The following is a 17038-nucleotide window of genomic DNA, read 5'->3' on the forward strand; positions in this document are numbered from 1 at the left end:
TACGCCGCCGTAACTTACCTGGCTTTGGTTTGAATCCAGAAAGAATTTGCGCCGTAAGTTGAGGCGGCGTAGTGTATTTCTCGCGGCGTAAGGGCGCGGAATTCAAATGCGGCGAGTAGGGGGCGTGTTTCATTTAAACAAAGCGCGTCCCCGCGCCGAATGAACTGCGCATGCCCCGTCCGTCAAAACTCCTAGGGTGCATTGCTCCAAATGACGTCTCAAGGACGTCATTGTTTTCATCTCGAACGTAAATGGCGTCCAGCCCCATTCACAGATGACTTAAGCAAACAACGTAAAATTTTCAAAATTATATGCGGGAACGATGGCCATACTTAACATTGAGTACGCCACCAGATAGCAGCTTTAACTATACGCCGGAAATAGCCGAACCTCAAAAAACGACGTAAAAGAATGCGACGGCCGCTCGTACGTTCGTGGATCGTCGGAAAAAGCTAATTTGCATTCTCGACGCGGATTACGACGTGAACGCCACCCAGCGGCCGCCAGAAAATTGCATCTTAGATCCGACGGCGTACTAAGGCGTATGCCTGTCGGATCTAACACAGATGCCGTCGTATCTTGTTTGGTGGATACCGAAACAAAGGTACGACGCGCAAAATTTTAAATTACGCGGCGTATCAACAGATACGCCGGCGTAATTTCTTTGAGGATCTGCCCCTTTATGTTTATCACACTATTAGAAAATACTGCCGTCTTCCATTGAGGCCCCCCGGCGCCAGCGCAGGAGAATATCTTTTCCGTTTATACCTACACTTGTTCCACTCTAACAAACTTTAATAAGGTGAATCAATTGTGAATACCCGATCGTGGTAGCAAAATATATATTAAAAATCCCAATGACCACAACACCCTAATTTCCTTTTATCAGGAGTGGATGTAATCCACAAATCTCACAAACTGCTCACAAAATTCACCATGACATCTATGGAAACTTTGCTTTTATACCAGTTTTTCGCCACTCGGTATGTCACCGCTGAGCAAATCTCAATCAAAAATAAAAAACAAACCATGTATGTAGGAAACAAAAAATAAATAATAGGTTTTTTTTGCTTTATTTCTTCCCTTGACAGAATTGTGTTGTGTGTAATACACAGAAACCCAGCGAGAAGGTAGTAAAGAGGCACAGCACTGTAATTGATTGTCTCCTTGTGCTGCTTCTGCTTCTCCCAGTCTGAGCTCTGATATACGGTGGATTTCTAGCGGTTAAATTCAGCCAGTTACACGGCTTTTTATTAAATAATCCCTTTAATGATTAATGAATGAATGCAGAGCTGCATTGATTTGTGTCTCTTATATCCGCCTGGAGCTCAGAGTAAATGAAATTCATAGTTTGCTCTGGTTTGTCAGTTTCCTATATTAGGAATTGTCTGGCATTTCTCTAATAACTGTCAGTGATCTTTCTGTAGGGCTGCACGATGTTCAGGAGCCAAGTACACAAGACACATCCCAGAACTGTCCCCTCCCTACCATTGTGAATGGAAGCAATTGATTTTTTAACGCCTTGAGCTGCCCATGGATGGAGTGAATTTCAGGCCAGTTCAGCAGGGACCAGTGAATTTCCATCCATCCATGGCTGTTCCCGCTCAACAGAAAACCATCTAACAATAGACTTCTGTTGAAGGGACTGTTGTAGAAAATGTTTCTCAATTAGCCGCCTGCAGCCACCGGTCGTGTATTCTGACAGCAAAGGAGATCTGCGGTCACTGCACAATGGCACAGCAGAGAGATTAAAAAAAAACAGGCACCTATGGCCACCCTAAGGCCCCTTTCACACGATCGGACCGTTCAGGTCTGCATGTCAATTTTGATGGCGGACCTTAACGGCCGCTACATGCAATCCTATGGAGACATGTCCGCTGACATCCGACCCGATCCGCCAAAATCAGACGGATGGCGATACGTCCCCATCCATCCATATCGGATCTGGTGAGATCTGATTGAAACGGACATGCTGTCCGTTTTCATCAGCTCTCCCCATAGGAGACAGCGGCACTGCACAAGCCCCTCCCCGCTCAGTGAGCAGAGAGGGACTTGTCATCCCCCGGCTCAGCAGAGATCTGTGGAGAGATCTCACACTGAGCTGGCGGACTCCACTGAGACTGAGTCCCCCTAGTGTGAAAGGGGCTTAAGAGCAGGAAGCCTATAAGGGGGGAGGTTGTGGGACTTTGAATGAGGCACATGAGTGAACCAATGTATCGGTTTAACAGCATAAGTTTAATAAAATAGTTTCACAATTTATACAATTATCTTGGCCATTGGCCCCATATAAAGATACAAGTTGACCTAAAAATTTGCTGACTCACATCATATATGATAACATAGTGCATCAGAGGTGGCCTGTTGGCCTGTTGGCTCTACACGTTTCGGCGACTCTATCGCCTCGTCAGGAGCAAATGCCTGTAGTCTGTAAAAACAATTGTAGGCATGTATGAGGGCCAGTAAATTGTAGGGTTGTTCCGATACCGAAATAGAACCCTCCCCCCCGCCGCCGTCGACGACGCATCCTGCCGCTACGCCGCATCCCCGCTTGGTTAATACGGGCGGGGAACATTACAGCTTTCATTTGAATAGCTGTAGTCTTTCCCGCCGCGTATAGACACTCCCCCTTGCTCGGGTGAACTGTCGAATCCCGAGCAAGGGGGAGTATCTATACGCAGCGCGGCGCGAAAGACTACAGCTATTCAAATGAAAGCTGTAATGTTCCCCGCCCGTATTAACCAAGCGGGGATGCGGCGCGGCAGCAGGGATGCGGCAGCATGTATGGTAAGAGGGACATGGCTGCATATATGGGGGGGACATGGCTGCATATGGGGGGGACATGGCTGCATATGGGGGGGGGCATAGCTGCATATGGGGGGACATGGCTGCATATGGGGGGACATGGCTGCATATGGGGGGACGTGGCTGCATATGGGGGGACGTGGCTGCATATGGGGGGACGTGGCTGCATATGGGGGGACGTGGCTGCATATGGGGGGACGTGGCTGCATATGGGGGGACGTGGCTGCATATGGGGGGACGTGGCTGCATATGGGGGGACGTGGCTGCATATGGGGGGACGTGGGGACGTGGCTGCATATGGGGGGACGTGGCTGCATATGGGGGGGGACATGGCTGCATATGGGGGGGACATGGCTGGATATGGGGGGGACATGGCTGGATATGGGGGGGACATGGTTGCATATGGGGGGGACATGGCTGGATATTGGGGGACATGGTTGCATATGGGGGGGACATGGTTGCATATGGGGGGGGACATGGTTGCATATGGGGGGGACATGGTTGCATATGGGGGGGACATGGTTGCATATGGGGGGGACATGGCTGGATATAGGGGGGACATGGCTGGATATGGGGGGGGACATGGCTGCATATATGGGGGGGACATGGCTGCATATATGGGGGGACATGGCTGCATATATGGGGGGGACATGGCTGCATTTGGGGACACATTTTAAAAAAAGTATCGGTATTCGGTATCGGCGAGTACTTGAAAAAAAGTATCGGTACTCGTACTCGGTCCTAAAAAAGTGGTATCGGGACAACCCTAGTAAATTGTATTCATTAATGAATAGGGGTAGGAGAATACTAAGGGAAGGAGCAAATTGAAGTGCAGAGGAGGGAAATGGTCCAACCCCCTACTTACACATTAGTGCACTCTGTGTGCAAATGGTGCTGTACCCGCGCTGATCATCATCCCCCCCCCCCCCCCCCGGGAGCTGATGGGGCAGAGACACCCAAGGGGACCGGACATCAACACAGAACCTCCAACGGGATGGTGACGTCCACACTGACACTGCTGGTGATGCCGATGGAATAACCATGGAAGTGTCTCTCCACCCTTACCTGATTTCTCCCACTTGTCCTGTAACAAACCCTTTGGGCCCTTTCACACGAACTGTCCGATCGGATCTGACTGGCAGTCTTTCAGACAGACCATTCACCCCTATGGAGCGCAGGATGTCAGCGGACACAAATCCGCTGACATCTGCTATTATCCAATCCTGTCTGCAAAGTCCATCTGTCTGGCGGATATGATCGGATGGAAATGGACAGGCAGTATTTTTTCATGTAACTTCCCCATAGAGGAGAGCTGGACTCTGACAGGTCCGTCTGGGCACAGTGAGCGGAGACGGACCCATCACCCGCCGGATCAATTCCCCACTGAGCAAAGTGAAGTCCGCCGGGCGTACCGCCCGTGTGAAAGAACCCAATGGAAGAGTTCCAATTCGATGTATTTAAGATCCCTCGTTTGTACGACCCCAGTTAAAAAAAAAAAAAGATTTGCAAACCCAGATTTTTTTTTCATATCAAATGTTTAAACTGAGAAAATGGAGCATTTATATGTTAGATTTTGAATTTTTAGTTTAATATCATTTAACTGTCATTGCAGAAAGTATTAGACTTTATTTCAGATATTGACCTTATAATTATTATCATCGTTATTATCATTATTTTATTTACTCCTTTTGCAAACAGTGCTTCTGAAAACAAAGTATCCACTGGGTGATTTTTTTTGTTTTAAGTCGTGTTTATATATTTTTGATTGCAGTTCTCTGAAAAATGCAGAGTTCTTCTTTGAATGAAATGACAGGAGGGGGCTGTGTGTGTGTGTGTGTGTGTGTGTGTGTGTGTCTGGGGGGGGTTACGGCTGGATTTCCTGTCTTCCTGTTGAATCAGCCATGACTGGTGATGTGCACAGCCACATCCTGCCCTGTGTGAATTGTAGGCCGATTCCATGGAAAACTGGCAATCATTGCAGAGCTAAATAACTGTTATCTCAGGGGGGCTCCCATCTCCAGGCCAATGTATAAGAACACCATTTGAAGCTTGTTGACATTGCAGTGATCGCTGTATAAACAAGAGTAGGTGACAACAGAGTCTCCAACGCCTTCGGAGGTGATGAATATCCTAGTCACAGCATAAATAATAATAAAAAAAAGAAAATCTTTACTGCATGCATTCATTTGAAAGTAGTATAGTCCTTCTTTTTTTTTTTTTTTTTTAACATACACTACATTACCAAAAGCATTGGAACACCTGCCTTTACATGAACTGTAATGGCATCCCAGTGCACAAAGCAAGGTCAATAAAGACTTGAATGAGTGAGTTTGGGATGGAGGAACTTGAGTGGCCTGCACAGAGTCCTGACCTTAACCCAATAGAACACCTTTGGGATGAATTGGAGCAGAGCCTTCTCATCCAACATCAGTGCCTGAGCTCACAAATGCGCTTCTGGAAGAATGGTCAAGCATTCCCATAGAGAGACTCCTAAACCTTGTGGACAGCCTTTCCAGAAGAGTTGAAGCTGTTATAGCTGTAGAGGGTGGGCCAACTCAATATTGAACCCTACAGACTAACACTGGGATGCCATTAAAGATCATGTGTGTGTAAAGGCAGGTGTCCCAAAACTTATGGTTATATAGTATATAAAAGAAATCGGCATTACATCTTCAATATGTGTGAAGTCTTGTTTCTGTAATCACTTGTGTACCTGGAGTCCAAGATCTTTTGCATGGGCACCGATTCCTGCTTTTCATCGCTAAGAATTCACGCTTTACACTTCTTTCCAGAATATAGGCCAACTGATTGCAGACAATTGCATTTTGTGTGGCTGATAACTCGGTAGCTGTCAAGAGAAATACAGTAACACTTTGGATTGAGAGTAACTTGGTTTGAGAGTGTTTTGCAAGACCAGCAATTTTTTTGACTTGATATACAAGCAATGTCTTGATATACAAGTAGTGTCATGTCACAACGGAGTATAAAATAGAAGAGGGGCGCCTCTAAGTGTAGCAATATGGTTACATTTAATGAAGGTACAACATTTAGAAACTCACATGGTTGATGATTAAAAAAGGCACATCTAAGAATGCAGGGGTCTGGGGTAAAGCTGTCCACATAGATCATCCTCTGTACCACCATTGACGCCACCCCTTCCATGCTGTGCTTCAAGCCTCGGTTTCAGATCGCTCTACTGCAGGGTAGTCTTCCCGGTCACAATTGCAGACTGACGGCAGTGAGCCGGCAAAGCGGGGGACGATCTATGTGGATCAGAGGAGGTCTAGGACTAGAATTATTGCTCTCGCTCTACCAATCGCGGCGATACCGTTTACATATGCGGGCGCTACTTACGCGCGAGCTTTCTGGCTCCTAACTTTTTTAGCTGGCTCCTAGATTCCAAGCAAATTTGTCAAACCCTGTAGTTGGGTTCACAGAGGTTCTTAAAAGAGAAATAAAGCCAAACATTTATACTCACCTAGGTGGACGCTGCTTCTACACTAATATCTGAGCGATCAATGACCACTGATCGTTTGGTTCTCAGTCTTCAGCGAGCAGAGAGCCAGAAACTGTCAGTCACCGGTTGTTTGCTCTTCCAGTGCACACTGGAGCACCGAGCTGTGCAGGGGACAGGAGCAGCTGTGTACTGGGAGGCTGAGCCAGCTTCTGGTCCAGGCATCTGGGTGGAGCACAAAATTTAAGTCAAGGTCTCTCCCGAGTCTGGACCGGCTGAGTGACATCAGCTGATAGTGGGGTTTAGTGTTTCTTTTAAGTGTTTCAGTTCCTCCTGTTAAATTCTCCATGAAACAAACTAGATATATCCAGCAGGGAGAGTGTGAAGCTCCCTCCGCAGGTATGCAAAATGGAAACTAGGCACAGAGATTTCACCAGTAGTGCGCCACTGATCCCAAGGAAAGCGGTGGGTGGTTTTACTCTGCGGGTTCCATCAAAAAAAGAACCACCATCCTATGTGTGTGCTTGTAGAATATCATTGTGGATGCACATGAATGTAAGCTTCGACCTTCTGGTGGTTGTGCTTGAGTTTGAGGTCACCTGCTTAAGTTATGGGAAATGTTTTCAGTTTACTGAGTTTATGGGTTGTGTAAACGGACTCTGTGGTAACTTGATTTTTCTGTGTTTCCTCTGCAGAAGCCTTGCAAAGACCAATAGTATCTGATTTTGAGCCTCAAGGTTTGAGTGAAGCTGCTCGGTGGAATTCCAAGGAAAACCTCTTATCAGGCCCAAGTGAAAATGACCCCAATCTCTTTGTTGCACTGTATGACTTTGTAGCCAGCGGGGACAATACTCTCAGCATCACTAAAGGTAAGACATTTTTGGATTTGATGCTTTTAAATATTACCAGTAAATATGTCAACGTGGGCTAGATGCCTGTATATCCCCATTGCATCTAGTTTAGTATAATAGGGGCACGTTTGTATTGGATAGAGTTTATTACTATCCTGTCTCTGTTCTACCCCATATAGCTGCCTGCATTTTAAAGCCTGTAGTATCCTACAGAGTTATATTTGCTCAACAAAGCCTAAAGGACTTCCTAATTAATGCAGTGCAAGTCTTTTGACTTTGACAGGGCACATGGCTGCTGCCTTTTAAAAAAAATATATATTTTATTAAATCCTTTAACACAGTTCCAATACATTTCAGGGGTATGGATGGTCATGAACTTCACACAACTTCATATACAAGAAAAATATGCACAATCAAAGGCACACTTCACACAATACAATATCAGGTGTCCCCAAATAGAAGTGATGTTCTTGAGTCTAAGGCGCGGTACACTTTTGCGTGGGCACAGCAGCCTATTTACGTGAATGGGCTGCTGTACCTACGGGAAATGCAGGAAACAGGTTCCTGCAGCTTTTTAAAACCATAGCCTCAGGTAAATTGCATAGTACTCTTGCACCATGCACTTTCCTGTACCCACAAACACACTGCATACTTAGATGTATAGGGATGCCATTAGGAATGAATGGCAGACTCGTGCATCTGTAAAAGAGCAGCGCGTTGTGGTTGCGTGGTGCAGGAGCAGGTGCGATTCCTGCACCCACAACCGCCCGCAGAAGTGTGAATTAAGCCTAAAGACATGTTGAGGATAAAAGGTTTGACAATATAAAATAATACCAAAGAATAGAGCACCAAGAAGCTGGGGTGACTAAGTACCGCAGAGTAGACATCTATCAGAAAATCACAAGTAGGAAAGAAAAGGGGGGGTGCACTCATGTGACCAACCCCCCCCCCCCATACTCTCACCTACCAATATCACAGCATGGCAGGCTGAGCCTACGGGGGGCAAGAGTCAGAGATACTATTAGAACACATAAGATCAGAAGTCCTGGGGGAATTTAAACGTGTACCAGTAAAACCATATTTTCTGGTGCTGATGTGTTTTTTTTATTGCAGTTAGGAAGCACAATAAGATACGACAAAAATGCCTCAGGTTGATTCTCAATTTGAACTTCTGTTGTTTTGAACACTATTTACTGGATCTCTTCCCAGAAAGGACGTTCTAGTTATTATGCTGTATGCTGCAGTTCTGGTCTCCAGTCCTCAGAAGGGATGTGCTAGAACTGGAGAAAGTCCAGAGAAGAGCAACTAAACTCATAAGAGGGCTGAAGGATCTCAGTTATGAGGAACCTTTACAATCATTAAACCTATTCTCCCAAGACAAGAGACTCTTAGGCAGAGATATTATATTGATATACAAATATCTCAATGGCGATTCCAGCATTGGGATGAAACTGATCAGTCTTGGGTCACTTAAGAAGACACGTGGCCACTCAGTGAAGTTGGAGGAGAAGCCGTTTAACCTTAAACTTCATAGGGTTTTTTTTTACTGTTAGAAATCTGTGGTTTCAGCGGGTAATATCACTAATTTAAAAAAATTCTTAGATGAGCATCTTATTGAACACAATATACAGAAATGTGGGAAGTGGTAAAGACCTAATACACACCCATAACCACACAGGTTGAACTTGATGGACTGGTGTCTTTATTCAACCTTACCAACTATGTATTTACTAGGAAAATCTGGCACAGACCCTTCACCCGGGCAAGACATGAGGTAATATGAGATTGGGAGCATGCTGCAAAAGGAAGTCATTGGTACAGTGGTTTTCAAAAGCAATGTTGCAGCTTTTTAATTGGTTTGAACTCATTTTGGGATAATACAGAGACTTTGTAACCCAATAGAACAGGCGAGTCAAGTTTGAATGAATCAGTAACATCTTCGAATGGCCACATTATGCACTTTGGTAACTATCATAGTAATATAGCTTTCCAATAATGTTCCTGGAGATCAGGGTCTTACAACATTTCCAAGTCAGTGTATCTTCTATCTACTGAACAACAGTTGGGCCTCACTAGTCTTAAAGGGGTTGTAAAGGTAATTTTTTCCCCCCCTAAATAGCCTCCTTTCCCTTAGTGCAGTCCTCCTTCACTTACCTCATCCTTCCATTTGGCTTTTAAATGTCCTTATTTCTTCTGAGAAATCCTCACTTCCTGTTCTTCTGTCTGTAACTACACATAGTAATGCAAGGCTTTCTCCCTGGTGTGGAGAAAGCCTCTTGAGGGGGCGAGCAGGAGGGCCAGGACACTCTCTACTCTCTCACACTCTCTACACTCTCTACTCTCTGCAGATAGAGAAAGGAGCTGTGTGTTAGTGGGCGTCCTGATACTCCTACTCGCCCCCTCCCCCCGAAAGGTGCCAATTATGGCACCAGGGGTGGGAGGAATTCAATGAGCGGAAGTTCCACTTTAGAATGGAGCTCTGCTTTAAATCCTTATGTCACCGTGGTCCTGCGCTAGAACTCTTTCAGCCTAAAAATGCGGCTGACGTACAACAGCAGGCTGTATAATAGTGTTTTATTTAAATGTCATAGTTGTATAGAAGAAAGACACAACTCCATCTAGCTCAACCAACAGAAGAAAAAAAGAAAAAGCAACGACAAAACATAAAAAAAACCTCCACATAATATATACACAATCCTATACCCACGGTTGATCCAGAGAAAGGCAAAAAAAAACCCCCACAAAATAAAGCATGGCACAGTTTTCCCCCAGCTGGGGAAAAATATCCCTCCTGATCCCACAAAAGGCAATCTGATATTTCCTGATCAACTCTACCTATAAATATTATATCCATAATATAACTGGATACTATGATGGCATCTAGGCCTATTTTTAAATACTCTACTTAGCTGGCCAGAATCGCGTGTACCCAGAATTTAGGCCATGCTTGGTAAAACCACAGGCTGATTGTTACTGAGCTTGCTGCCATGCCACCATGTTTGTCACATAGACCGCCTAAGTGGCCAGCCAACCAGAGTCCTTTTTTCAGGAACATGATCCTGCCTGGAAGAACGGCTCTTCAGGCAACTGATCTGGGCTGTGACTGGACTGCCATTGGTTTGTGGCATCCTTTGCCCAATGAGACTAAAGCATGGAAAAACACTGGCAATACGGGATCAGTTCATAAGCGTGGGTTATATTGTAATACTCAGTCTAATACAACATTGAGCAGTAAATATTACCGGTTTCAATCTCATCTCCAACCTTGCAGAAATCTGTCGGCGAAGTAATTCGATTTGACAGATATTGTAATTATTTTGTCTCTGTGTAATTCTCTCTGTTTTATAGCCTTCTGTATGGGTACTTGTTTAAAGGTGAACTCCAAGCAGATGCAGTATAACAATTACTATATAGATACTATAAGTGATGGAATCTGTTTTAAAATCCAGAGTAGGATTGGGAGAGCGAGGTGTCAATATAACTCCAGTGCATTGCTCAATGCTAACAGTAATGAATGTGCAGAGGAGTGACCTTAATGGTGTGCTGCTACAGTATATGTGTAGACAAAACTTGTTTAGGCCTAAAACCTTTTGTCAGGTCGTCTTGCTTTCTGTGTCTCGAGGCGCAAACAGAAGCGTAATGAAATCTCCTTTAAGTCCTCTGGTACTCTTCACACCAGGGCACAGCGGGTTTGGTGCGGTGCATGCTGCATTTTGGTGAGCTTTTCAAAAACGCGTTAAAAACAAATCTCCTGATGGTTTCTATAGAAAACGCATCAAAAACAATTTGAAAAGCACACGTAATCCATTTTTGGTGCATTTTTTGAGTCGCATGTTCAAGTTTCATAGGTGCACCAAAAACATGGCAAAAGCGCATCATTTTTACTGCATTTTTTTTTCAAGTGGAGCACCGTGAAAGCGGCCTTAGATAGTTGTCCCATCAACAGGTGTCTTCATTGGAAGATCTTCTTGTTCTGGTGGCAAATTCAACATTTTGGGTTTCTGACTTAATGGCAATGGTCACCAGGACAAATAGAGATGGTGAATCTACCTATCTGGGACACAGGTAGCAAGGAGTCCTAAGTCTTCCTTGCTCTATCCCCCCCCCCCCAAAAAAAAAGTTGTGACTATACATACACCAACGCTGGCCACTGGCCATACTGGATTCCTATTTCCAGTGAGGTCACCTATTTAGCTCTGCAGTCTGGTAGGGTTCTCTGACTTACAAACATATTGACATTTTAAATCCATTCCTTATATATGTGATTCAGTGTGTATTTCTTGAAGTCGAGCTTTAAATAAAACTCACTGGCCTCTTGCACATGGGCAAAAAAGCGCCATATTTGTAGCCGTATAGAGTTTAAAAAATAAAAAAAAACATCAGTATAATATTTTGACCATGTGCAAGGGGCCCAACTTTCCCAAGACTAGCTGCTACTTGCTTTGCTATTAAGGATTATGGTTGGCAGTACTACAAATAACATATATATAGATATGCATGGATAGAGCAAGACAGGGATCGCCAAACGTGTCCGTACGAGGTACACATTGTTTTACAAATTTTCACAGCCCCCAAAAAATCAGTCTCTAAAATGAATGAATCAAATTTAAAGTAATAGGTTTTACTTTTGGAGTGTATTTGTAATCAGCATTTTATGATTTAGAACCATGGTCTCCAAACTGCAGGCTGGGAGCTGAATGTCGCCCTCTGCGTGCCTTTTATCTGGTCCTTGGGGCACCATTCTGCCAACTGACACCAATGATGGAGCACTATTCCCCCTACTGACACCATTAATGGAGCACTAATCCCCCTACTGACACCATCAATGGAGCACTAATCCCCCTACTGACACCAATGATGGAGCACTATTCCCCCTACTGACGCCATCAATGGAGCACTATTCCCCCTACTGACATCATCATTGGAGCACTATTCCCCCTGCTGACGCCATCAATGGAGCACTATTCCCCCTGCTGACGCCATCAATGGAGCACTATTCCCCCTACTGACACCATCAATGGAGCACTATTCCCCCTACTGACACCATCAATGGAGCACTATTCCCCCTACTGACGCCATCAATGGAGCACTATTCCCCCTACTGACACCATCAATGGGGCACTATTCCCCCTACTGACACCATCAATGGGGCACTATTCCTCCCATTGAAACCATTGATGGGGCACCAATGCCGGGGCATCTTCTTCTCCCACTGGCCACAGTCTAGCCCCCCATAGCCTGAATGATGGTAATATGGCTATTTGCTTGGAAAGCCTGGAGACCCCTGATTTAACAGAAAAATTGCTTCACCAACACAAAGCAAAGTAATTTAAAAAATGCTTGAGCCCATCAAAGTTCCCCCTTACATCATAGTCACCCCTTACTTCAGGGTCTCCATCAAAGTTCCTTCTTACATCAGATAGGCCAATAAAATATTGCAGCAGAAGCCGAATTTGTCCCATAGGCCAAAGTTTGGAGACCCTGGATTAGAGAATGGGTAAAACCCCTGATGTCACACGGTTGTCACCATTAGAGGATGTTGTTCTGGTGACAACTTAATTCTATTTATCCTTGACACCAATGTCACCAACACAGAAAGTGAAAATCCTATTTTTCATTTTACCAACAGAGAAAATAAAACCTGACAGGGCTTTCAACCTCCCAAGAGTTTTGGTTTCATTGTCGGTGTAACGATTATCATGATTTCAAACAAGTGGCACTGAAGGGTCGCAAGCTGATCAACTCTGATCTTTGTTTTCTGTGTGTGTTAGGTGAGAAGCTCCGTGTTTTGGGATACAATCACAATGGGGAATGGTGCGAGGCCCAGACCAAAAATGGACAGGGCTGGGTGCCCAGTAACTACATCACACCAGTCAACAGCCCTGAGAAGCATTCCTGGTACCATGGACCTGTGTCTCGAAACGCTGCAGAATATCTGCTGAGCAGCGGGATTAATGGCAGCTTCCTGGTTCGGGAGAGCGAGAGTAGCCCTGGACAGAGGTCCATATCGCTGAGATACGAAGGCAGGGTTTACCACTACCGTATCAACACTGCTTCTGATGGAAAGGTAGGAGGAAGCTCATAATTCTTATTGATCACATTATGTTGGTTATGTTATTTTGTTTGTGTTGTGTTTTTGCCGGGGGACATGGAAGTTTTTTGTTTTGCTTTTCAACTAAATATCGTACGCAGTTGTTTTTGTATATTTTATACTAGAGGCTTGGCTTCCCATACTGCTGGTCTAAGCACCAGCCTGCTCTCTGTACAGCAGTAGAGCCTTTAATGCATATCTAAACCAAAGATCAAAAATATTACATATTTCAGCTTAAAATACCTTTATTCTTTGGCTCCTTTCATTAATCTTCCACTGGTGATCCTGCAATTGACACACTTAGTCTATGGTGACCATGCCTACTCACCATACAGTATGTATGTTGGAGAGGCGTTGTCGCCCTAGGATATTACTACAGAACACCCCCCCCCCCCTCCATCTCCACAACATAGGGCAAAGTTGATCTGTAGTCCAAGGGAACATCAATGAACAGTTGAAATTTTTTACATAAAATCCTTGTTTTTGCTTTTTTCATGCTATTTTTCAGTGCTGCTGACCCCCTGGCAGCCACATCATTTGTACAAACACTCAAGTGATTGCTGAATGGTATTTTTCAAGGCAGCTTTCCAGAGGGTGAGTAAACTCTGTAATGAGTGGTGAAATGGCCACTTGTAGTCTGCATTGGAAGCCTTGGTGACAATTCATGAGCACATTTGGGAGTCAGGGACAGGCTATTGTCACCCTGTAATAAGAAATAACGGAACAATTACCCTCATGGCAGTTATTATTTTAATGAAAGCTGCAGATTTAAATTTTATATTAAAATTACTTTTGAAATTGCATAAACATGCTAAGAGGAACTAAAGGGAGGAATGTTCCGCTTTCCTCCAGTGGTCTGCGCCATTATCTTCTTCTGTGTGCCAGTTTTGGGCAATCTATATTAGCCGGCACAGGATGACTTCAATCATGTGCATGCGCAGAAGCTAGTCATCCCGACACACGGGGATTGGGCCGGCTGCTGTATGCTGAGCTGCACATGTGTAGCACACATTATATGCTAGGGAACGCTGAGAGCAGGCGGGTAGGTGTGTTTTATTACAGAAGGAACATTGCATGTCTCTAATGCAATGAAAAGCCTGCCTGCTCGCAGTGAATAACAGCACAACTTTAGTACAGTGTTAAATTGCACTTTTGCACAGGCCATGGACATGAAATGTTTTTGACTACAGGACATTCTCCCAATTTGGTATATTTTGGCTTTCCAATGTCTATAGGTTAAAGTGGTTGTAAATGTTCGTTTAAACCCCCCCCCCCCAAAAAAAAAACAAGCCTTTACTTACCTGCTCTGTGCAAAACCAGCCTGGATCCTCCTCTTCTGGGGTCCAAGCCCCTCCTCTTCATTGGGTGCCCCCACAGAATGCCGCTTTCCTTGAAGGCACCCGTGCAGGCCTGCTCTGGACTCCTGCTTCTGCGTCCATTGGCAAAGACAGCTGGCATCAGCCCCACTCCCGTGTCACAGCTTTTGATTGACAGCAGCGGGAGCCAATGGCTCCTGCTATCAATTCTTCCAATGAGGAGAGCGACAGCGGCTGGAGCCGCTGTGCTCATGGATATCATTGGATTGGGCTCAGGTAAGAAAAAGGGGGGTCTGAGGGGGTGCTGCAGCATAAATGTTATCACTTGTTGTTAAAGACACCAGCGAGTACCCGATACATAAACAAAACTAGTGGATAACCTAACCAGCAACCACTGGCATCTTTTACAACCAGTGCATAACAGAGGCGGCAACCACTGGCATCTTTACCAAGCAGTGAATAGCTAATTAACGAGCTATTCACCACAAATGTGTTGCGCTAAATTTTACTACAAGCATAGCACGTTTTGCAGGAGTTGCAGTGTGAAAGCAACCTAAGGCTCCATGCACCCTTTTGTGACTGCAAAGTTGCACGATTTCTGGTGCGATTTTGATGCGACGTTACACTCTCTGGCACTAAGTCGCATCGGAGTAGAGCAGGAAGGGGTGCCATTGAAAATACTGGGATGTCTATCACTTTGTGTCCAAGTGTGAATAGAGCCTAAGTGCATGCCCCACCATTTCCCAATGTCTATGGCTAGTTTATGCAAATATATAGAACCTTCAGCTGAAAAATCTTGATCCCATCCTTCTCTTCCTGCTCCCCTAGTCTTTTAGGACACTTCCTCACTTCTCACCTAGGCGAGGATGACATACTCGGCCAGTACTTGTAGCTGCTGTCTTTTTCCACCAATTTAGAAAATTGCACATTAAAGTGATAACATTACTTGTCTAAAATTCTTTAAATATAGATGCCCCTTAAAATGGTTTACTACTGTTAGCAAGAAAGCCTTGTCTCTGCTGATTTGCAGCCTGTAGAGGGAATAGAACTCGCTGCAGCGAGGGTTGGATCTGCTTGGCCTTTTTTGGCTTGATGCATTCGTACGTTGGCTCTTAGGGTCTGTACACCACTGATAACTCCTCCATGTATTTGTAGAATCTGAACAAATACACAACTGGGATTTAATATAAAGAGAATGGACCTCTGTATTTTAAAAAAGAGTTGTATTGCAGATCCCTTTTGCGTGATGGCATTCCTTCATTCGGCCTGTGGAAAGTCATTGTGTACGAGGCAGGCACCATACATTTGGAGAAACGGGCAGGCTCCAGGGGAGGAGGTTACTCTGAGGACAGAAGATGTTGTTCTGCTCAGCATGCCTGGCAGGCCACTCATACTACTTACTCATTGTGTGAGCTCTTCAGCCACATGCCTGAGATTCTGTGCATACGTTTCCAGCTCTGGGGAGCCATGTCCTCGCCGTCGCTGACTTCCACAGAGCTTGTGATGTAATCAGCCTGGCTCTACAAGCTGCTGATGGACATAATAAGATAATTCCAGGGTCATTTATAAGGAGAGCGCCATAAAATATATAGTAAAACAAATACAATTTTATCAAATTAAGTGCGGATTACAAAATTGTTAAAGCTAAGGCAGCTTTTAAAGACACAATTCATTATAACGCTGTATTTATTAATGCATCATTAAATGTATATTTTCTTATGCAAGTAGTGTAAAAGCACTAGCAACACAATTGTTACAGGCACAAAGGGTTAGTCTATAAGTTTTTCCACCTAGGATTTACAAGTTTCCAAATCTAAGACATTTTGTGCAAATTTGTGTGAGTTTTGGGTTTAATGCTAGGTGAAAATCTTTATAGATCATAAAAAAGTAAAGTCCCAGGTTATTTTTGAATAACAAACAGATAATACTTTTCCCAGTGGTTTTGCAGAGAGCGGCCCCAAACTTGCTTTTCTAGGGTCCCCTGCTGGAGCTTTAGGCTCCTGTTCTTCTCCATGTGCCCCCATACGAAGTCTCTTCCTTTGAGGACACACCTGTGGGTTTGCGCCCAAACTAGGCTGTGTGTGTCTATTGATACACACAGTGTGGCTAGGCCCTGCCTCAGCTTCCTTCTCACTGGATTTGAATGGCAGCAGCAAGAGCCAATGGCTCCCACTGCTGCCTGTCGGTCTCTGTGTGAAGAGGGAGACTGCAGTCTGACAGTCAGGTAAGTGTTTGAAGGGGGGGAACAAAAACGTTTTTTTTTTTTTTACCTTAATGCAGGTAATGCATTAAAAGCGGGATTCCGGGCATAGTTTTTTTTTTTTTCAATCCACAATACATTACATTCAATATTCTTTTCCAATTATCAAAAAAACACGATCGGTACATAAAACAGTGTAAACACTTACCTGATATCGGCTCAGCGATCTTGTGGCCGTTTCCATGTTAGCTGTGAGCATGAGAAGCCCAGTTTCTGTGTCTTCCTAGATTTCCCTAGAGAGGGATATGCTGGGATTTTTTCGCC

At 44.6% G+C, this 17038-nt stretch overlaps 1 protein-coding gene across 2 annotated transcripts in view; it reads left to right on the plus strand.

Annotated features, from left to right (window-relative positions):
• Positions 1-17038, plus strand: part of ABL1 (ABL proto-oncogene 1, non-receptor tyrosine kinase) — a 325871-nt gene that overhangs the window by 213202 nt on the left and 95631 nt on the right. For both annotated transcript variants that reach the window (XM_040324661.1, XM_040324660.1), the window contains 2 exons: positions 6952-7125; positions 12879-13174. In XM_040324661.1, coding sequence (XP_040180595.1) covers positions 6952-7125; positions 12879-13174 — 470 coding nt within the window. The remainder of the gene's footprint in view (positions 1-6951; positions 7126-12878; positions 13175-17038) is intronic.

The sequence above is a fragment of the Rana temporaria genome, chromosome 9, assembly GCF_905171775.1.
Source record: "Rana temporaria chromosome 9, aRanTem1.1, whole genome shotgun sequence".
Taxonomy (NCBI): Eukaryota; Metazoa; Chordata; class Amphibia; order Anura; family Ranidae; genus Rana; species Rana temporaria.